Genomic DNA, 23372 nt, shown 5'->3' with positions numbered 1-23372 from the left:
CCCCCGAACGTCGACGCATTAAACCTGATTCTAACCGTCAGGATAAATCCCTGGAGGCGGAGGCGAGCGATGCACTCGGAGGCGTTTATCAGCTGATGGCAGACAACGAGACAGCTCTGCAGGTTTGGGCTGACTCAGTTTATTTTTTAAACTTTTGAAGCTTTTACTTAAAGTACATTCAGAACAATAAGACAGAGAGACGGGCCTAATTGTTGGAGGCGTACTGACTCGATTTGAAGGAATAATTCCTAACCTCTCAGCTAATAGTAACTAGCTAGTCTCCTAGCTAATAGGAGCACCTTTTAGCTTCCTAACACGCTTGCTAATAGTGGCTTTTTTCCTGCTTCCTAGCCTCCCAGACACAACAAATTAAGCAGTAGTGGAATAATAATAAAAAAAAATAGAATAAAATACACAAAACCCTGAAAGTTTCTAGTATTTGTCATATTTCTCAGTGAAAAAACTGAAATGTTCCATGATGTAAATTTCCTGAACTGTACCTACTCATTCCAACCTAAAGCTAATAGTAGCTTTGCCCTAGCTCCCTAGCCTCCAAGCTAACAATAACTCCTCTTAGGATCCTAGCCTCCAAGCTAACAGTAGCTCTTCTTACCTTCCTAGCCTTCAAGCTAGCAATAGCTCATCATAGCCCCCTAGCCTACAAGCTAACAATAACTCTTCTTAGCTTCCTAGCCTCCAAGCTAACAGTAGCTCTTCTTACCTTCCTAGCCTCCAAGCTAACAGTAGCTCTTCTTACCTTCCTAGCCTACAAGCTAACAGTAGCACTTCTTACCTTCCTAGCCTACAAGCTAACAGTAGCTCTTCTTAGCTTCCTAGCCTCTAAGCTAACAGTAGCTCTTCTTAGCTTCCTAGCCTCCAAGCTAACAGTAGCTCTTCTTAGCTTCCTTGCCTCCCACAACAAACTAAGCATACATTTCCTTACTGTACTGTAACTTATTCCATAATTGTTGGAGGCATACTGTTTCAAAATTAAAGGATTGATAGCCGTCATGTCAAACTTGCTCAGAGTCTCATCCATCTCTCCTGTTCCAGTGGCACCAGAGAGCTTTGGATATAGCCGAGCAGATGGGATGCGTGAGGAGCCAGGGTCGAGCCTATGGCAACCTGGGGTTGACCTACGAGGCTCTGGGGAACTACGAACGGGCCGTGGTTTTCCAGGAGCAGCACCTGAGCGTCGCCGCTCAGACCAACGATCTGGTCGCTAAAACTCTGGCCTACGGGAGTCTGGGAAGGATTCACCACGCTCTGCAAAACTACGCACAAGCTGTCATGTACCTACAGGAAGGTGAGGCTACTGAACACAGGGTTAGCTGTGGCTAATGAGGCTAACACATGACTGGAAAAAGTCTGAAAACGCTGCTTTGTCGCCATTAGCCAGATTTCTGACTGCAGTTTTTGGGCTAATTCAGCATCTTGTTGGTTGGTGGAGTCATTCTGATTGGCTGATTAGCTTAGAGGGCCAGTGCATGAGAAGAGGAACAGGAAGGGTGAAAAGAAACTAAACGACAATTCGTCTGATGCTTCAAATACACAAATATTTCCACAACAACAGGATGATCAAGTATGAATAAAACATAAACCATCTTCCTAGCCTCAAAATTCTCCTATTCATCGTTTTTTCCCTCTGATTCACTGGATTGCAGTTTTTTTCTGTTTATTCATGTTTTTTTGTTGTGTTTTTATTGCTTGTCTTTCAGAAAGGCACCTCAAAATAAAATGCGTTATTAGCCTCCCAGCTAATAGTAGCTCTTCCTAGATTCTTAGCATCCCAGTTAATAGAAGCACATCCTAGCTTCTCGGCCTCCTAGCCTCCTAGCTAATAATTGTTCCTCCTAGCCTCCCAGCTAATAATAGTTCCTACTAGCCTCCTACCCGATAAGAGTTCCTCCAGTTTCTCAGCTAATAATAGTTCCTCCCAGCCAAAAAATAGTTCCTCCCAGCTAACAATAGCTCCTCCTAGTCTCTCAAACTAATTTAGAAGTAGTTGAATTTAAAAAGAATAACGCACACTACACCCTGAATGATTCTTGGTTTTGAAGCTCAGTGTGGCGTCTCCATCCTCATTAAAGCCCGACTCCTCTTAACTCCCAGATAATTAAAACACAGAAACACGTAGATCTGAGTTATAAATAAATTCTTCCCTGTGATTGAATATTTTTGATTTGATAACTCTTTTGTTGAACATGTTAGTGAAAATAAATGCAAGTTGGTCATGTTTAAAAGGAGTAAATATGTGGTATGTTTGTTTTAAACATGGAGTTAAGTGTCATTAACTGACATTTGAGAAACTTCAGTTATAACTTTTTTTTAACTCCCTGGAGGTTGAGTCTTGATCCATTTTTCTGACTCCAGCTGTTCAGGTATCAGCCTGTTCCTCCAACATCTATCAACAAACTCAGCGAGTTGTGATGAAAAGCGAGTGAAGCATTAGTCGCGGTCCTCCTCCCTGCAGTCATTCAGACTTTCATCTACATGTGGGTCTGTTAGGAACATAGTGAGGTGTATTTCTGAAACCGTGAAGGAGCGTGAAAGGCAACAGAAGAGACGCTTTATACTGAGAGTGTGGATTCCATAATCCTGTTTGACTAAACTTCTTCTCTTTTAAACACAAGTGCATCTCTCACAGCTCAGATCAATTAAAATAATTGTAATGGATGTTTAATACTGGCTCCGTAAGTCACGGTTTGTCACTTGACTCAAAGATCTGATGGATTTTAATTGGTCATTAACTTGATGTAAATTCCGTGTTGTGGCCACAGCTGAAGAAACATTCGTATGTTCGCTTTCCAATTAACCTCGTCATCCGAAAACACAGACTCAGAAACATCACACGACCAGAGGAGCAGGAAGAACAGTGACGAGTGACTCCTGAATTGATAATTGATGAGTTCTCGCTCAGTCTGAGACACTAACGAGAGCTAAAGACAAACTGTCTTTGCGAGATGAAACCTATCGGAGGGCGAGCTAAAGAGAATACGAGAGCCAGATATAAAAGGGGGGAAAAAAAACAAAAGGAACAATGAGAGAAAAGGAATAGCTAATGTGAGCGCAGGGGGGCAACTTTCAGATGTGAGCCTCTAGGAAGTCACGTCTGATTCTTCCTCCTCCTCCTCCTCCTCTTCTCTCCTCAGGGCTTCGTCTGGCGGAGCAGTTAGGTCGGAGGGAGGATGAAGCCAAGATCCGCCATCGCCTCGGTCTGTCTCTGTGGGCCGGCTCAAACCTGGAGGAGGCTCAGCACCAGGTCTGTGTGCGCACTGCAAAATCAGAAAAAACCATCTAAGACCACACTCTACAGGTGTAACTAATGGATATCACCATGAAACTTCTCTGGTTGATTACTTACATAAATGCAGTATTTTATTTTGTATTACACGTTTTCCGTGAATTTATATTTAAATATGCAAATGAGGAATTATCTACTAAAATATGCACTAATTTGTATAAATTTCCAGACCAGAAATCTGAATAATGGCTTAAGTGAGGTTCAATATTCTTGTTTCATTTTGTTAACATATTATATTTCCAGGTATTTAACAGAAGGTATTATGGATATATATATCTCTTAGGATGGATATCACTCCACAAATCACAAAATGCTGTCACGAGTCCAAAGAAATCCATTTTTGCCACGTCTTTAGGAGGAAAATGTTCTATAAATCAGGCAGTCAATGATATATGAGAAATCCCCTCTGTAATTACCTGCAGAATGTAGTTAGGAATAAATATGGAAAGTTTAATATCTGTAAACGCGACTGAAGTGGAGATTTTTGACTCAGCATGTGCAGAAAATCTCATTTTGAGAAAACGACAAAATGTATTTTTTATTTGAAAACCACTATAAACCAAAACCACATCTACTCAAATCCTTCAAAACATATAATTTAATCATATCAACATATATAATATCAAAATATCAGACTAATATCAGACTCGTCTCCTTTTACCAAAGACAGTTTACGGCCGGATGAGTCTTTCGTCTCCTTCATCTGGCTTTTCTTTGACTTTTCTTGCTAATTTGAGCTGTAATTTTCTTCTTAGAGAAGATCAACCAATAAGTCCCTCGCAGACAAACACAGACTGGCAGAATATCTGGTCACCTGGCGCTTTTGAACCAATCATGTCACAATTTAACACCAACCAATGAGAGTTCAGCTTCAGATCGGCCTTCCTACTTCACAAATGGGCGCCAATACAAAGGATATGACCATATCCAGCTCATAACAGTTCCTCCTAGCCTCCCAGATAGTAACAGTTCCTCCTAGCCTCCTAGCTAATAACAGTTCCTCCTAGCCTCCCAGCTAATAGTAGCTCTTCCTAGCCTCCCAGCTAATAGTAGCCCCTCCTAGCCTCCCAGCTAATAGTAGCTCTTCCTAGCCTTCCAGCTAATAGTAGTTCCTCCTAGCCTCCCAGCTAATAGTAGCTCTTCCTAGCCTCCCAGCTAATAGTAGCGCTTCCTAGCCTCCCAGCTAATAACAGTTCCTCCTAGCCTCCCAGCTAATGACAGTTCCTCCTAGCCTCCCAGCTAATAACAGTTCCTCCTAGCCTCCCAGCTAATAACAGTTCCTCCTAGCCTCCCAGCTAATAGTAGCTCTTCCTAGCCTCCCAGCTAATAGTAGCGCTTCCTAGCCTCCCAGCTAATAACAGTTCCTCCTAGCCTCCCAGCTAATGACAGTTCCTCCTAGCCTCCCAGCTAATGACAGTTCCTCCTAGCCTCCCAGCTAATAACAGTTCCTCCTAGCCTCCCAGCTAATGACAGTTCCTCCTAGCCTCCCAGCTAATAACAGTTCCTTCTAGCTTTACTTTCTTTGTTGAGTTATTTTTTTTCTTTTTTTGAGCCACGGTCTTAAACTTTTGAGCACATGCACCATGAAGTGTTGCCGACCTTCCCCTCATGCAGCTGAACCTCCTTCATCCTCCTCTCAACCCTCCTCCTCCTTCCTGTGATTAGTTGATAGAAGAATCTTCTTTCTGTCTCGTCCTCTGACAGATTTTCTCCTCTCTTCTTCAAATAGCGACCAAAGCAACTAACGCATCTGATGACGACAGAACAAAAACACTGGTTCTAGAGTAAAATCTATCTCTGAAATAGCATCAGTTTCCCTTTTAACATTTTCCCCAAATCCTTGTATGACTGGACAGTCCCAGAACATGTGTGTGGTGGCATTTCGCCAACTTAATGTCATATTCTTTTCCCATAAGACGAGATGATGATGATGATGATGATGATGAAGGGGTAAATTCCAGAAGCTGAAACCACAAAGTTAGATAGATTTTGCTTGAAAAAATGACCAAAACTCAAGTCATTTAATCGATTCATCGTTTCTCGTGTACGTCTACGTACGACCGGATCGTTGAAGTGACATTTGATTTGATTTGTTTGTGAAGTAATCACCAACTAATCAGGTAATTAACAATAAATGAACGGGTGAGTAAATGAACTTTTTGGCTTTTTATCCCTTGGTTCATGAATAACTTCAATGCTCATCATCAGTTTGAGTTTCACAGAGAAGATAGAATCAGCCTCCGTCCTCCTGAGGCTTCCTGTGTGTTTGCAGTGCCACCCAGTGGACACCACGTTAACAGCATCAGCTGCTTCTGCTTTAAAATCACACGTTGGTGATTTTTATAGACAAATAAAACAGTTCAGTAGATGTTTCCCTACAGGATTTCAGGACCTAAACAGAACTAGATTCAACATTCAAGTGTGTATTGTCACAACTTCCACAATATAATAATAGGGATGTGATATGAGATCTGGTTACGTCTTCCTGATCTTTTCCTTCTTTCCTTTATTTTAGAAGTCTTGATGCAACACTGATCAGTTTCACCTGGTGAAAAACTTTCACACAAATACAAAACACCACTTAAAGAAGATTAGAAAGCAAAATAAACACATGCACAATGTTTAAATACCCCCCAAAATAAACATTGTAGATAAGTAGTAAATATTAATTTTCCAATATTGTACGTAAATATGTTTTTGAAGAGAAATTTGATCTGATCTCTTAGTTTTAACGACACAATGAATCAACATCTTTTGCAGGATAAATTTTCTAAATGTATTTTAGTTTTATTTAGCACGCGTTTCTTAAATTATCTGCATTTAGCATTTTGATTATATTTATCCTACATGACCCCAGCAGCCGTCAGTGTCCACAACAACCAAGCAGCTCATGAAACAACCTCACAAACAATCTGCCAGAAAATCTAATCTCACCAGCTCCTTCTTCCTTTTTTAAAATAAGCCTCATTTGCACAACTTCTTGATTCTTCATCCTTTTCATTGATGTGTGTCACAGTTGTACAGAGCGTCCACGCTGTTCGAAGCCATCCGCCACGAGACGCAGCACAGCACCGACTACAAGCTCTCGCTGTTCGACCTGCAGACCAGCTCGTACCAGGCTCTCCAGAGGGTCCTGGTCAGCCTGGGTGAGCTCTGCTCAGTTTAAAAAATCGTCTGTTCTCATCACCCAGACCGTCCGACCTCTAACTCCAGACGTGTTTCCGTCTCTCAGGCCGACACGACGAGGCGCTGGCCATAGCTGAGAGAGGACGGACCCGGGCCTTCGCTGATCTGCTGGTGGAGCGTCAGCAGGGAAACCAGCAGACGGGCGGCAGCGACCCGTACATCCCCGTCACCGTGGAGCACATCCTGGAGACGGTCAACGCCCAGAGGGCCATGGTCCTCTACTACTCTCTGGCTGGAGGCTTCCTCTACAGCTGGCTGATATCTCCAGGCTCAGGTGAACGGAGACGCCTCCTCTTCTTCGTTCAGTTATTTATTTTTTATTTAGCTTTTACTTAACCAGGAAACGTCCCATTGAGATTCTTTTTCATGAGGGACCTGGCGCTTCCTGTACGAAGGCTTCAAAGATTTCCTACTGAAACTTGGCGTACGCTCAAGTTCTGAAAACACTGAACAAACATGAACATCTGTGCATGAATCTGAGCACATTTCCTTTGTATCCCAATCAATGTAGAACTGAGTGCACATGTAAATATGCAAATCATATTTATATGGACCCTGCACCTGAGACTCCTCTCTCTGCACCAAAGTAAGATGTAGGGGCTGGGTGGTACGACCAAAAACTTTTCAAAATTCTGACTGTATATTACGGTATTTTTTTTCCACGTATAATCACGTGTTCACAACATTTTCTACTGGTTGAGAGGAATTAATACAGTAGATTAACCAAGGATGGACTATTTTACTGTGATGATGAGTAAATATTGTAGAATAATCCCACAGGTTAGCATGGCCGCGTGTTAGCACTGACTAATGATGTGGAAATCTGGGGACATTTACAGCTCAGAGATAATAAATAAATAAAATAAATGTTATCAAGACAAAATAAATAAACAGGGACAATTACGACTTCATTTATTGTGACATATTTCTTCATATTTAAACATATTTAAACTTCTATGTCTGTAATGTCAATAGCCGTGCGATCAGCTACCGTAATAACTGCGCACAACATTTTTGTTCTCATTCATAAAAAGCTACAATTGAGACGCTTCACAGCGTTATATTGATAGTAGTCCAGTCTGAAACAGCGTCTCGTGGCCCAACTTTCAGAACGCTGTGTAATCAAATACACTGATATGACGGTAGATTAAAAATTCATATCATAATGATAAAATATACCGATATTAGGTGTGAACCACCCAGCCTTAGTAAGATGGTAAAAAAAAACTACACAGAAAGCAGAAGTTCCTTGCACAACACCCATATTTAGATAAATATCAGTATTTTTATGGATCTATAATGTGCACAATAACAGAATTTGATGGTTTTCAGGCAGTTTCATCCATGTAGACTGTTTAATCTGGAACATCTGTAGGTGCTGTCCACCAGAAACCCTCATGATTAAGTTCTGTTCACCTGTAGTTGAATGAATCTGTGAGGATTTTAATCACCTTCTCCACAACATTTGAATCTCCATCACTGGTTTGTTCCAACAAAGTCAAAGATGAGACATGTTCCTCGTAGTTTGGGGCCTTGTTTGCTTTGTCTTACTTCTACTTTGTGTCCTTCCTACGACAGGAATTGTCAAGTTTAACGAGGTTTATCTTGGAGAATCTGGACTGGACACGTCTGAGTTCCAAGATGGCGGCGGTGGGAGCCCACAAGGAGGAGGAGGAGGTGTTGGAGGAGGTCCCTTGTCTCTGGAGCAGTACATATGTAACGCCAGAGAGGCTCTGGGAGTGGACAGCCACTACAGCAGGTGGTGATTTCCCTCAGTGTATCAGTCAGTTAAATGTAGCTGGTGATTCCTCCATCGTGCTGCTGCTGCTAGAATATATGCTGCTGGGTTGGATGGACGGATTGTACCAACTAATTTAGTCTCCAGAGGATAAATCTTTAGGACTAGACTTTTCCTCTGAAGCCTCCAGCAGCTCAAACTATTCACCCGTTCACTAAAACATCTACTGTATTTCATGGTCACCAGAGGATGAACGCGCTAATGTCAGAGATTTGTTGTCTTCTCCTCCAGGACCTCAGTGAGATTGACATCGTTATTGAAAATGATTGGATTGATTCGTATAAAACGTTGTCCTGACATTTCATCGGGGATGAATGTAAATGTCTTGCATGATCTCCTCAGTATATTCACCAATATCCAATAAAATTCTGCACAAATTAGCCTAATTAGCTAAAGCTATAGCTATAGAGGATATGAACTGACATCACTTCCTCCCCAGGCCACGCCCCCTAAGGGGCAAAAACGTGGTGAAATGAGTAAATACAATCAGTAAATAGAGAGAGACCAGGAAAAATGTGGATTATCAGATCAAATTAAGAACAACTGGACTCAGCAATGATCCATATGAACTAGCAAATAACAAATGGTCCACGAACATTAACATGTGGCCAGAAATCAGTTCTCCTAATATTCATATGGACCTGATTTCAACACCGGGAATTACTATATTTATACTAAAGTAGGACCTTTTGGGAAGATTCCCATCAAGCTAATTAGCGGCCTTTAAGATGCTAAGATGCTAACCTGGGCTGCCTCATACAGAGCTGCTTGTCTCTTTTCTCTTTAAAAACAAAATAGTGCAAAGTGAAGATGAATCTCTCGGCTCCCTCCCACCAGCTTTTCCCTTTATCCTCAAATATTTCACCCACAACTTTTCAGGCCTCGGTTGGCAACGACCGGACCCGTCTGTAAATCACTAACATGTGCCGAGTCAGCAAACGTTCCCCCACACAAACTTCTTCTCATCTGTCTGTGAAAACCATTTCAGTGGAGCTTCACCACGTCTCTGTGTTAAAACTGTGTCCAGTCCGTAGGATTCAGAAGGTTTTATTACCATCCAGTACGTATCCAGGCAGAAACTGCTAATTTAACACAGATTAAAATGCGTAAAATGCTGAATCAGAAGATTCCATAAAATGTAATGTTGTTGGCTAATGGAAAGTCATCGGTCCAGCACATGATTAATTAAACATTTCTCTTATTTTATAACGAAAAGACTCGTCTTAAAGAAACTCTACAGCCAGAACCGAATCCTTAATAGTTTTTTTTCCAATTTTAATAGTTTTTTATTGATTTTTCAACAGCAACATACATCAACACATCAGAGAAAAAATGAAATAAAATAAAAATGAAAAGACTCAATAGACTTACAGATAAAGATCTATTGCTGAGACCCAAGCGTTTGTTTGTAATGCATCATAATATCGTTAAAATAAGATTAAGATCTTTAGGTATTTTGGATTAGTAGGATCTAAGAAGTATAAAAAAAATAAGCATCATCTTTGTTTTTGACATAAATTATGTGGAGACGGGGATTATTTAACTGTATATTACAATTTAAGTTCCCAACGTGTAACCAAAATATAATGTACCAGGACAAAACTGAGGTCTTAATTATTAGTCCTGGAGCTCAGAGAGAGAAAATTAATACAACACCTCAAACACTGGCATTAAAGTCCTCTCAGCAAGTAAAAAACCTTAGTTTTGTTTTTTTAAAGTCTGGTTGGTTGATTGATTGATTGATTGATTGATTGATTTGCTGGTTGATTTGCTGGTTGATTGGTTCATAGGTTGTTTGGTTGGTTCATTGGTTGAGTGGTTGGTTGGTTGGTGATTAGTTTCGATAAGATCATCACCTAAGAGAACAAAGTGATGAAGAGGGTAGTTTTTAAAGGATGAATGTAATAATCCTCCGTCTGTGTTGTTGCAGGGTTTGCTCCAGCAGCGAGACCGAGAGCGAAGCCGGAGACTTGTTGGAGCAACAGTTTGAGGAGCTGAACAACAACCTCACCTCAGCCACCGACCCCACGGGATACCTCCGCATGGTGTCCAGGAATAACCTCTTCAACAGGTCTGACGTCTCATCATCAGCTTTAAACGATCCTGTGAAACATCTCAGTTTATACAGGATGGATTAGTGGAAAATGCTGTGCAGACATTTACCCTGATGATTACGATGACTTGGTACCACTTTATTATATCTACCGGTTCTATTCACCTCCACCTATTGGATGGATTTCATGCTCCCTAGAGGACATACGACACTGACCTGGATTCTCCCACCAGTAACTCATGATGTTCTCACATCCAATGAAACATCTCAACATAGTTTGGATAAAATCTTGTATCACAGGATGGATCCCAGTTCCTCCAGAATGAGTTGACTTTAAGGCTTAGACTGAATTATCTCGACTCTTATTGGACGGATTGGGACAATAGATTAGACAGAGATTTCATGGTCCCCAGAGGATGAATTCTATTGTCTCCTATGATCTTTAAACGTATCCTCTCACTCCATCCTTTGCTCAAAATATTGAATCTTTTGTTAATCTCAGATATCAGAGGATAAACAAGTGGATTGAGTTATAAATTCATGATCTCCTGAGGATGAACTTTAAGCTTTTTTGTTGTAGCACCATCAAAATAAAACCTTTGCGCTAATTAGTAAATGTTAGCGTGCTAACAAGCTAAACTAAGATGATGATCATCTCTTTGTGGGAATGTTAGCATTAGCTCTTCCTAGCTGCTGTTTGTCTCGTTTCTGAATTCGTTTTCTGTTTGTTTTCCTGCCTCTAACAGAAGCTGCCAGAGCATGACGAGCCTCTACAGCGCCACAGTCTCTCCAGCGAAGGACGGTTTATCTTCTCCTCTGTACCGACCCAGTAACATCAGCAAACCTCCTCTACGAGCCCTTTATGACTTACTCATAGCGCCGATGGAAGGGGTACGTACAGTATGTAGCTTCACGCTTTGCTCTGCTGTGCTTCCACTTCATCCTTCCTTCACCTCTGCAGGGCCTGATGCACAACAGTGGACCCGTGGGCCGACACAGGCAGCTCGTATTAGTCCTGGAGGGAGAGTTGTACCTGATCCCGTTTGCTTTGCTCAAAGGCAGCTCCTCCAACGAGTACCTGTACGAAAGGTTCAGTCTAATTTCTGTCCCTTCGTTAGCCAGCCTGGCAGCCGCAACCAAGGTAATTAAACACTATCAACTAGTATAAGTGACTGTCTGTGTTTGTTTGTTACTAATTTACTTATTTTAGTTGAAATGAGGGAAACTGGACTTGTACAGTTTATTTCCTTCTGATTTCATTACTGTATTAATTGTATTTAAATGTGAGGGGCAGCTAAAGTGGAACACAATCCACTATACGATACTTATCACGATACTTGAGCCACGATATGATACATTATCACGAGATTATGATATCGCAATATATCGCAGTATTCTTCATACTGAGGAATTTTAAATGCAGCTTGAAATACAAGTTGCATATATGTAAATCATATGACAGTGATAATAGTCAAAAATTAATATTAATCCAGATGATCCATTTCCAGTTTATTGCACTTGTGCAGAAAAAGTGGTGGTGGAGGTGTGGAAGGTGTTGAAGAAAGGCCCAAAACATGACATTATGATATTGGTATTTTGGTGGTAAAACAGAAAACGAAGGCAGTGGAGCCATTTTACTCTCAGTGAGACCTTTACAGTAACATCTAACATTCATGGAGACTCGTTTCAGCCACATTTAAGACGTGTCAGTGCTTTTAATGATTCTATAATGTGCACAGTTTTCGCAGTTTGCTGTCAATGAACTGTCCAGGCTGAATAAAATGTTGGGTTGAATCGTGTGTACGTTGCCTCCTGTGGTGGAATCAGTGTTAATTTGTGGCTAGATTCATGTTGTAGAGGTAAAAACCCAACGTGGAGGTTGGTTCTTTGCTGTCAGGCCGTTTTCTGTTGTCTAAATTAATCAGGCATAGTAATGGTGGTACTGGGAATTATCCACTCTCTGAAATCTTACCAGGGTCCTGAACATGGAGCTGATGGTTTTAGGTTTTTAGGTCATTTTAAGCAAACTTAGCTTCTTAATGAAAATGTATGATAGATGTAGATCTGGAGAGTCAAGAACTGCAACAAGATACATTTTTTAGCCAAAAAACAAAAGAACTGTCTCTGATGTGTAACTGTTCATCCTCCAGACTCCTCCACGTCGTAGCGGCCCCTTACTCTGTCCGGACGGAGGCTCGGTGGCTGCGGTGGTCGGGGCTCCTCGCCTGCCCCCCAGCGTCATGGACCGCTGGCTGTGGGGGCCTTTACCCTCGGCCCAGGACGAGGCTCTGTGGCTGGGGGAGCAGCTGGGGTGTCACCCCGTCACCGGAGCGGACGCCACCAAGGACAGAGTCCTGTCCGCCCTCAGTCAGGCCGAGTGCGTCCACTTTGCCACGCACATATCGTGGAAGCTGGCGGCTCTGGTGCTCGCCCCCAGTCTGGAGCACTCAGGAGGAGACGCAGGAGGAGGAGGAGGAGGAGGAGGAGGGCGACTCAGGGAGAAATCACAGGTGGAAGCTCCCGATCAGGACGGGAGGAGCAGGTTCTCCTTATCGAGGCATCACAGCGGCTCAGAGAGGATGAGAGGAGCTGATGAGAGGAGTGAGGATGGAGAGAGTGTTTGTGACAGTCCTCCTCTTCACGACTTCCTCCTCACCGCCGCCGACGTCCTGGACCTCTGCTTAACCAACAAACTGGTGGTTCTGAGGTACGAGCTTCATTTAAGAGAGCTGATCTGACCTCAGACCAGTCGACTCGACTCAGCTTTATTTATAAAAGTGCTGCACATGGGTCAAACAGGAGCACAAGACATAAAACAAACAATTAAAAAGCAATAAAACACTGAAAAGAGTAGAAAATACTTTGACTCTTTGTGCCCTCAGGTTGTACCCGGAGTCCAGCAGCAGGGTCACGGCTGATGGGGTGGTGGGTCTGACCAGAGCCTTCCTGGCCGCCGGGGTCCAGTGTGTTTGCGTGTCCCTGTGGCCGGCGCCCATCGCCGCCTCCAAACTGTTCACGCACACCTTCTACACCGCCCTCCTGAACGGGACCAAGGCCAGCGCCGCCCTGACCGAGGCCATGAGGACGCTGCAGGGCAGCAAGCACTTCTCACATCCGTCCAACTGGGCCGGTGAGCTGAGCCTCTCTGCGTAGATTTACAGGCAACACGTCAAAACCACAACGGGTTATTACTTTAAATACAGTCATAAGACAAAATGCATCACCTGTGGTCTTAAAATGTGCGGGTGGGACGTCTAGTACGAAGACATTTTTAAAAGCAAACTAAAGATCTACCTTTGTAGTCTGGCTTTTAATTAATTATTTTATGGCTTTTAACTCATTTTTAAGTTATTTTATTATTTTTACCTTTAAGCTGGTGTTTATTTGAATTTTATTTATTGTTATCCCTTAGGTAATTACTGAATTATGATTTATAAAGTTATTTTTTTTATCTCTATAGAGTGGTGAGTGTTTTTAAACCTGCATGTTTTTCTGCTTTGTGTTTTATGTGAAGCTCTTTGGTTCTGCATCGTCTGTATGAAAAGTGGTAAATAAATAAAGTTTGGTTGATTGACTGGCAGACATTGATCAGATGTGACTGTTCTGTATCTAGGATTTAAAAGTCAGAACTAAAATTTTAAAATGAATTATACCAGAAGCCAGTGGAGTTCAGCTAAAACCGTAGTGATACGAGTTAAAATTAATAATTTCCAGATCAGCTTATGACACTTTTGTTCTTATTTTTGAAATGCTGAGCAGGATAAAGCACCACAAGCAGCACATGTTACATAATGTAACGCTGCATCACGATAACCTAGAAGCGGGTGTTTAGATGTCGTGGTGTGTGTTTCCCTCCAGGTTACATGCTGATCGGCTCTGATGTGAAGCTGAACAGCCCCATGTCTCTGGTTGGTCAAGCTCTGGCTGAGATCCTGCAGCATCCAGAGAGAGTCAGGGACGCTCTGAGAGTCCTGCTGCACCTGGTGAGACGTCTTCAATCATTATCAGCTGGACAGCTTTAAACAGATCAGGAGTATTTTAACTAATAACATGAATAAATAACAGTTAAATGCATGTTTGTGTCCACAGGTGGAGAAGTCTTTGCAGCGCATCCAGAGTGGACAGTGTAACCCCATGTACACGTCGCAGCAAAGCGTCGAGAACAAGGTCTGTGTGTTGACCAGCGTCTTTAAATGTCCCCTCCGCTCATGTCCTCACGTGTCCTCTCTCTTTCCCCCCCCCCGGGGTTAAAGGTGGGTGGGGTCCCAGGGTGGCAGGCCCTCCTGTCCGCCGTGGGCTTCCGGTTGGACGTGTCCAGCACCGGCGCTGGACTCCCTGCGGCGGTTTTCTTCCCGACGTCCGACCCCGGGGACCGACTGCAGCAGTGCAGCACCACCCTGCAGTCTCTGCTCGGTACCACGGCTCCATCACTCACTCCCTCACACTCATGACATGATGTTTGTCCTAAACGCAGCCGTCTGATGTGGGATTTCACGTAATGAGTCCGTGTTACATCAATGAAAAAAGAAACAGAAAAAAAAAACATTCAGGACATTCATTAAACAGAAACCCAGAGAGTTGCACAACACAACAAAACACAACAAGAAACTCAAAACTGACAAAGTCCCCACAATAACCTGAGTCAGAGAGTATTTGGACTATTACAGTGAGTTTGTTCTGATGGTCTGGTCGTGTCTGTTGTGTCCTTATTCATTATCTCAATAGACTCCAGAGCAGATGCTAATGGTGATGCTAACGGCTAATATGGCAGCTTTTCATTCGTGTTTTTCTGCACATACAGACCTCTAAACCTAAAACCAGGGTAGATTTCCTTTACCTTTAGCAGTGGTTAGCACCACAGAATGAAAACTGTTGGTTCTAACCCGGTGGCTGTTTGGGTTCTGCTGTGTTTCTAATCACATAGTCATGGATGGTAGATTCATTAATGATCCTCTACAACATAATACAGACGACTTCCTCATAATAGCTGGTTAAGACTTATGCGTTAAGTTCACGCAGAGGCTAGCGCCTGTATGCTAACTGGTGTCTGTATGCTTACTGGTGTATGTATGCTAACTGGTGTCTGTATGCTACCTGGTGTCTATATGCTAACTGGTGTATGTATGCTAAATGGTGTATTTATACTAACTGGTGTCTGTATGCTAACTTGTGTCTGTATGCTTACTGGTGTTTGTATGCTAACTTGTGTCTGTATGCTAGCTTGTATCTGTGTGCTAACTGGTGTATGTGTGCTATCTGTATGCTAACTCCTGCTCAAACTCATTTATGCGTCTTTGCACTTCTTTGTCAAAGTGCTGAAGATGCTAACTGGTGTCTGAATGCTAACTGGTATCTATCTCCCAAGAAATGCACCAGAGCACAACAGCTCAGATTTGTCCTCTTGCTAAAAAAAAAAAAAAACTCAGCACAGTGTTTGGGTGGAATTGTTATGAAACAAGCCAGACTGACGAGGTACAAGTAGAAATGTCTCATACTGGTGTAGGTTGTGATCTCTAAATGAGCCTTTACACTTCAGACTCAACACTATGTGCTTCAATTAATGATAGAATATAGTAGAAAACATCTTTTCGTATTACGCCACATACATTGTTTGGTTGAAATGTGTTTAAATGGATGGTGTGTTAATCTAACCTCCCGTCTCGTCCTGCAGGTCTCCCTCCTCCAGCTCTGCAGGCTCTCTGCAAACTCGTCACAGCGTCTGAGGCTGGAGAGCAGCTCATTCATAAGGTACCGACATGTTGTACAGTAGGAACGCAGTGTTGGTCACGACAGAGGTGGAAGAAGGACTCGGATACTTTACTGAAGTAAAAATACAGCAACGTAACGCTGCCCTCAGATCTGGTTGATTTGGCAGGTGGCTCTTGTCTCCTATATACATTCAGAACTGAGCCACTGCCGTAGTTTAAAGCTCGACCTTCCACCACTGGCTCATACCAACATGTTGACCAATGCATGTGTTGTTTTTATGATCGCTGTGTGTGTCTAAGTGATCGTGAGGCGTCCAGATGTGATATTTTTCCTGCTATAAAACAAGGGAAACCTGCAATTAGCATCCACCACCACTTAGTATATAGACACCAGTTAGCATACTTACACTGGTTAGCATAGATAAACAAGTTAGCATACAGACACCTGTTAGCATACATACACTAGTTAGCATACATACACCAGTTAGCAAACATACACCGGTTAGCAAACATACACCGGTTAGTATATAGACACCGGTTAGCATACAGACACCAGTTAGCATACTTACACTGGTTAGCATACAGACACCAGTTAGCAAACATACACCGGTTAGTATATAGACACCAGTTAGCATAGATAAACAAGTTAGCATACAGACACCTGTTAGCATACAGACACCTGTTAGAATATAGACACCGGTTAGTATATAGACACCGTTAGCATACAGACACTTGTTAGCATATAGACACCAGTTAGCATTCATAAACCAGTTAGCCTAGATAAACCAGTAAATAGACAGACACCAGTTAGCAGCTGTCAAAAACGTTAACATTAACGTGGATGAATCCATCATTATGATTAATCTGATTAAAAATTTGAATCGTTTGACAGCACTAGTAAAAACAGGTCTCTTCATCCCGTCACCATCATCTTTGCATGACTCAGTGTCCATCATGTGCACAGGAACAAACCTCTAAAGCTCTGTTTCCTCTCCTCTCACACTCACTTCACTCAGGCCGTTAAAAACATGGCAGGAATGGTGAGTTTCTGAGGAGGCTTCGATCAGCACTGTTACATTAGCTTTAAGTCTTCGCTGTGACTTTTGAAATGAGCCTGAAGCTTAAAAGGCATCATCATCATCATCATCATCATCATCATCATCATCATCATTATCATCATCATCACTTCCTTCTCTCTCCAAAGCTCCACCAAGTGCTGGTACAGCTGCAGTCGGGCGACAAAGAGCAAGACTTTCCGCTGGCTCCCATCCAGGTGTCGATAAGTGTTCAGCTCTGGAGGCTCCCGGGATGCCACGAGTTCCTGGCTGCACTCGGTGAGTCACTGATGGAAGCTTCACTTTCGTTTCACGTCCAGAAAAAACCCACAGAGGCAGGGTTCCTGCATCCAAACACGTCCACTCGTTTAAACTTTCACAGCCGTGTGGGCCAACTGGATTTAATGCTGCCTCAGAATCCCCCCAAGAGTCATAATAAAACTGGGCGAAAGGTTGTTTGGGGGTTAAAAGTGTGCTTCTCTTTTTAGAACCAGAATGTAAAAATACTTTATTAGTATCAAATCACATAACTCTCATACATCCAGATCTTAATATTAATATCCGTCCTCGGTTACCTCGTCTTAACACCTATGTTTGCGCTAAAATGTGTCTTCACATTTATCCCCAGCCAGCACTTGGGATCTGATCTCAGTCTGTAAATAAACAAAGACCTGGGGAGATGATCCATATTTTGGAACAAGCTGTAAAGTATCTCTCACTGAGTTTTTTCGAAACGTTCAAATCGACCTTTCAAGATTTCAACCCTTGGAAAACAAACTCATACACTGGTAGAACTGTGATATATGGAATCCCTAAGCTGCCATGCATTCATCCCTTTTCCCTTGATAACGAGTTATTTAATTAGTTCCGTCACACATGACCTGCCATGTTGACTGATAAATGCCCTAAACACTGTAGTAATAACACTAATAATATCCTAATGTAATGGTCTACTGTAAAGTGAGACATTTGTTTTGTGCTTTAATATTTGATAACGATAAAGTTTCTGTAGATCTTGAGAAAAAAAACTTTGTTTTCCTGTGATAACAAGATAAATAATTCAAGATCTCAAGAAAACAGAGGAAATTAACTCATTATCAAGGTAAAACAGAGGAAACAATATGTATGAACGCATGACCTCTTAGGGCTTCCGTAGTGACAAATGTGTTGCAGCTGTAAAGAAAGTAAGAGAAAACTGGAACTTCAAATAATATTCACAGAGATTATGACTGTATGAAAGCTTCAGAGTTTAAGGGTCATCTGATGTTAAAATTGTACCATACCATTAATTTCTTCAAAAATGCTCCAAAAATACCATAAGGTAATATTTTTTTACATAAATATTTTAATCAACTTCAGCCCTAATAATAAATATCAGAAGTTTGATTAATTTCTGACTTTTAATTTTGATGGATTTTTTAAAAAAAAATTTAAGAAGTGCGACATTCAATGTCGACAAATCTCATTCGTGGTGACAAAAACATGAAATTTCGCGAACATTTCATTTAGTTCTTCAAATAACTTCGCCGCTTTAAGATAGCCGCACAAACGAGGTGCCATATGAAAGCGTCCTCATGATTATGACGATGTCTGTCTCTTCACTGTGCGACAAAAACTCAGAGAGCTAGAAGCCAAAGAGTCGCGAAAATAACATTCGCAAAATCATAAAGTGTGTCCTACCTTTGTTGTTTTGTGATTAATTGGTGGTTGCTACTGTAAATTCAAACGTGGTGTTCGATTCTCGAGACTCTGATTGGTCTATAGAGGTGTCAAGAATTGACCAATTGATTAAGTGTCAAGATATTCTCCTTTGAGTTTCACCCAAGTCCTCCTTTTACACACGGTCTCGATGAATGAGTCAAAACTGTTGTATTTGCATTTAATGGCACATATGGTGCCAAAATGTGACAAAAAGGCATCATTTGTGATTCCACCTGGACATAAATGGACTAAAACATTTCAAAGATTTTTCAGATTCACCTTTTTACCATTTACTTTTGCACTGTTACTCATCAGATTTTACATAACTGATTCACTGATTTTTTTAGGAGAAAACAAAAATTTATATTTTTCACTTTGTTCCAGGTGAATTTTCTCTGCCACAGTAACATATATCTTTATTCTGATACTTTTGTATTAATCTCACTGGTGTTTGTGTCACAGGTGACGAAAGTTATTCATACAGATATATTAGATAGAATAAGATGTGACACATTTATTATTTTATGTCATTTTCGCGCAGGAGGCTGAAAAATAGGAACAGGGACGAAGAGGTTTAAACCTTTTTAATCAGATTTTTCATAGTTTCATTATGAACTAATATCAAGTAAAACACATTTAAAAGTAACACAGTAGAAAACAACTGGAGGGGACTTATAGGCTGGTTCCTCTGGGGTCGGGGCTGAAGGCTTGGACCAGTTTAAACATTTCAGATTGTATTTATTAAAACGTCTTTCACTGTAGAGCTGGCGTCTTAAATCAGTGTTTTTTCTGTGTCAGGGTTCGATCTGTGTGAGGTGGGTCAGGAGGAGGTGGTTCTGAAGACGGGGAAACAGGCGTCCAGACGAACCATGCACTTCGCCCTGCAGAGTCTGCTGGCTCTCTTTGGTGAGAACACTTTGGTTTATTTATTTTAGAACAATGTCTTCATTAGTGTTATTTCTCATGATGCTCATCAAACATATACGTGTCTTGTGGTACATGTGCCGTTCTTGGTACGTCCCTCAAATAAAACCCCAGGATCCACTGAGTATTGATCGATCTCCTTCTGAGTTGTTGTTTAATGTCAGATGTGTCTGCGTCTCCTCTTCCAGACTCCACGGAGCTTCCTAAGCGCCTCAGCATGGACAGCTCCTCCTCCCTGGAGTCCCTGTCCTCCTCCCAGTCGGCCTCCCAGCCTCACTCCCTCCTGCCCATCTCCTTCGGCTCGTACCCGCCCCAGCCCACCTCCTCCTCCTCCTCCTCCTCCTTCTTGCCCCCCGTCTGCCCAGACAACCTCTCCTGCGACGCCATCTCCGTGTACAGCCTCAGCTCCCTCGCCTCCTCCCTCAGCTTCCTGTCGCGGCCGGAGCCCGCAGGAAGTGATGTCATCAGCCAGCGCTCGTACCCCCGGGAGCCGGACAGGTCCCGGGGAGGAGGAGGAGGAGGAGGAGGAGCAGGAGGAGGAGGAGGAGGAGGAGGTTCAGGGCTCTACACCTCGCAGCGTAGAGGTCGACCGGCCAACCCCGGAGCAGGAGCGGCGGGAGAAGGGGAGGACGAGGAGTACGAGGGGTTCTCCATCATCAGCAGTGAGCCGCTGGGGAGGGGGGGCAGGGACTGCGACACCCTCCCTCTTCCTGCGGGACGGCGGCACAGAGGAGGAGCAGCAGGAGGTCATGGGTTTCCTGCCACGGCCTCCTCTAAAGGCAGCATCAGCACGCCCACGTCTCCCATCAAAGCCCCGCCCCCGACGGTTCAGCCCCGCCCCAAACAGGAAGTGTAAGTCTAGCCTGGATAGATAGATAGATAGATAGATAGATAGATAGATAGATAGATAGATAGATAGATATTTTTAAAACCATCATGGGTTATATTTAGATCTACACAAAGAATGAAAAATAAGGAAAATCATTTCTTTTAATCCTTGTCATGTAAACAGTTTCACTTCCAGGTCAGATTTGTAGTTTTATTTCTGCATAATGTTAATTAATAGTTGTATTTCATAAAGAACTACACAGATTTGTCTGTGGATCTGTCTGTGGATTTGTCTGTGGATTTGTCTGTGGATGCCACCAACGCACTGAACAAAGAGAGAATAGAGCAGTAAATGGATTTAAGGGTTTAAGACGAGATATTTATCGTCTCTAATGTCTTTGACTCTTTCTGTCTCTTCCCTCTAGGTCATCTCCTCAGAGGACAGGACCAGGACAAGGATCAGGACCAGGACCAGGATCAGGACCAGGACCAGGACCAGGATCAGGATCTGGACCAGGATCAGGACCAGGATCAGGACCTGCACCTGGACCAGGATCAGGAGCTGGAGCAGGGAAGGTCAGCAGCTCCGAGTCGGACCAGTCCAGCACGGAGACGGACAGCACGGTGAAGTCCCAGGAGGACAGGGTGGGACCTGCAGGACAGCTGGACCCCCAGGAGCTGGCCCAGAAGATCCTGGAGGAGACGCAGAGCCACATGCAGGCTGTGGAGAGTCTTCAGAAAGCCACGGTCCGAGGCGGCGCCATGAGGACGTCCCAGTCCACTCCCTCCACCCCGACCCTGTCCCCCACCGGTGGAGCCCGGGGGTTCCAGCCCTCTGAGACCAGCGCCTTCAGCCGACCCCCCAGCAGGTCCAGTCTGAGGGCCTGCACCTCCCCTCTGTCCGTCTCCAGCCACCGCTCTCCTCTCGCCGTCTCCACGCCTCCTCCGACTCGGCCCAAGCCTCCGTCCCGCTCGTCCTCCCTGCAGAAGCTCGGCCCGTCGGTGAAGAAGCAGCCTCCCCCACCTCCGCGCTCCCCCTCCGTCGGCGCCCCGTCCCCGGCCCTGTCCTACTCCTCCCGGGGCTCCGTCTCGGCCTCCTCCAGCCCGGCCAACACCCCGGAGCTCCAGCGCTCCAAGCAGGAGCACAAAGTCCAGACGATGCACAGCTTAAAAAGCTTCTGGGCCAAGAAGGAGGCGCCCTCTGCTGCCAGTTTGCTGCGCGGCGGCAACAAAAAGATGAGCACGGTGCAGAAAGACGTTCTGGGTTTACTGAACCTGTCCCCGAGACACGAACCCGCCAGGAAGGATTCAAACCGTCAGCAAAAACTGGAAGCCACGAACCCTCCGCCTCCGTCTTCTAGTCCTCTAACGAACTCCAAAGGAGGCGTCAGACTTCCCTCCGGCAACGGCTACAAGTTCCACACGCCCGGACACTTCTACCCGTCCTCTAAATGTTGACGCGCTGAATAAAAACCAGCCGACTCTTTTCTGTTTTTTGTTATTTTGTGAAGGGATGCGAGAGCTGTTTGAATGTGATGACTGTGCCTTCTTCTGGACAGAGCTGGAAGGACAGAAATAACTCAGAGCGAAGCGTCTCTGGCTTTAAAGTGTTTTTTTTATTTTTCACGACCGCCTCCAGAGTTGAACACTGAAAAGAAATAGTTTTTAATTTCCCGTCAACGCTCGCTATGTTTGTGTCAGTTTGATTCACGGTGTAATAATTAATTAATTATTAATTGTCGTGGTTTATTTGAAGTCGATACACATTTTTATAAAAAAAAACATTAAAACAAGGAGAACTTTTTGATATTTTTATGGAGATTTCTTTCTTTTTTTTTAACGTGTGATTGTCAGCGTGGTGCCTCTTGCTGTTTGAGTGTTTTCTTTAACTTTATAATGTACAATTTTGCAGCGACGCCAGATTCTTCAGGAGAAACTCAACTCTCAAGAAGTTGGCAAATAAATAAATAATAATAAAAAAAGCTTCCTTGTCTTGCTTTAATTACATGATAATCAAATAATGTATATATTTCTCATTTTTACTTAACATAAAAACAAATGCAGCCCAGTAACATCTGGATTTCATTATGAGACATAAGAGTCATTTCTGATTGGCTGCGTAGATTTTTTGCAGGAGCAGAATCAGTTCCCAAAGGAGAAACTCTAGATGAACATTTGTAGTTGGAGTTAATCAGGAGTTGCAGCTATTTGTGTGTTTATTGTGCAAAACTAAACAGAAAAGTCGTTACCGTGGAAACACAATAGTCATAAACTTGATTGTCAATTAACATTAAAATACTAGAATCAGTGGAAGAAAAGGAAGGAAAAAAAGTGGAAAATGCATTAAATTTTCAGAATATATTTGCCACAGTAAGTATTATATACATATGTAAGACTTTTTTTAAATTGTCCAGCAGTGCACATTTCAACAGCAGCTATACACAAATTGGAAAAATAAACAAATCAATTAATTAATCCCCCCAAAATAATAAGCAGAATAAATTATTAATGGGTATCTGTATATATATATATATATAACAGTTTCAAATAGCCTGCACACTTGATAGATAGATAGATAGATAGATAGATAGATAGATAGATAGATAGATAGACAGCTTCATCACATAGAATAATAACATAATATATTAATTATATAATAATTAGATTAATATATATATATATGAATATGTGTATTTATATAATGAATACTATATGTCTGTGTGTGTGTGTATAAATCACTTTCTTATTTCTTCATTTTTTTTTTACAAATAAAATTATAATTCCTATGGCCTGATGTAAACAGAACAAAGTTGCT

At 42.7% G+C, this 23372-nt stretch overlaps 1 protein-coding gene across 2 annotated transcripts in view; it reads left to right on the top strand.

Annotated features, from left to right (window-relative positions):
* ttc28 (tetratricopeptide repeat domain 28) overlaps positions 1-22539 on the top strand; it is a 99912-nt gene extending 77373 nt beyond the window's left edge. For both annotated transcript variants that reach the window (XM_047570272.1, XM_047570274.1), the window contains 19 exons: positions 42-122; positions 1054-1306; positions 3153-3262; positions 6321-6450; positions 6537-6764; positions 8069-8249; positions 10219-10359; positions 11088-11232; positions 11303-11482; positions 12492-13048; positions 13224-13471; positions 14200-14324; positions 14431-14508; positions 14595-14754; positions 16013-16089; positions 17254-17383; positions 19604-19711; positions 19918-20581; positions 20983-22539. In XM_047570272.1, the coding sequence (XP_047426228.1) occupies positions 42-122; positions 1054-1306; positions 3153-3262; positions 6321-6450; positions 6537-6764; positions 8069-8249; positions 10219-10359; positions 11088-11232; positions 11303-11482; positions 12492-13048; positions 13224-13471; positions 14200-14324; positions 14431-14508; positions 14595-14754; positions 16013-16089; positions 17254-17383; positions 19604-19711; positions 19918-20581; positions 20983-22015 (4629 nt within the window). In that variant the 3' untranslated portion in view covers positions 22016-22539. The remainder of the gene's footprint in view (positions 1-41; positions 123-1053; positions 1307-3152; positions 3263-6320; positions 6451-6536; positions 6765-8068; positions 8250-10218; positions 10360-11087; positions 11233-11302; positions 11483-12491; positions 13049-13223; positions 13472-14199; positions 14325-14430; positions 14509-14594; positions 14755-16012; positions 16090-17253; positions 17384-19603; positions 19712-19917; positions 20582-20982) is intronic.
* Positions 22540-23372: the final 833 nt, after the last annotated feature.

The sequence above is a fragment of the Mugil cephalus genome, chromosome 19, assembly GCF_022458985.1.
Source record: "Mugil cephalus isolate CIBA_MC_2020 chromosome 19, CIBA_Mcephalus_1.1, whole genome shotgun sequence".
Taxonomy (NCBI): domain Eukaryota; kingdom Metazoa; phylum Chordata; class Actinopteri; order Mugiliformes; family Mugilidae; genus Mugil; species Mugil cephalus.
Note: the sequence above shows the minus strand (reverse complement) of the source record. Positions and strands in the feature narration are given on the sequence as shown.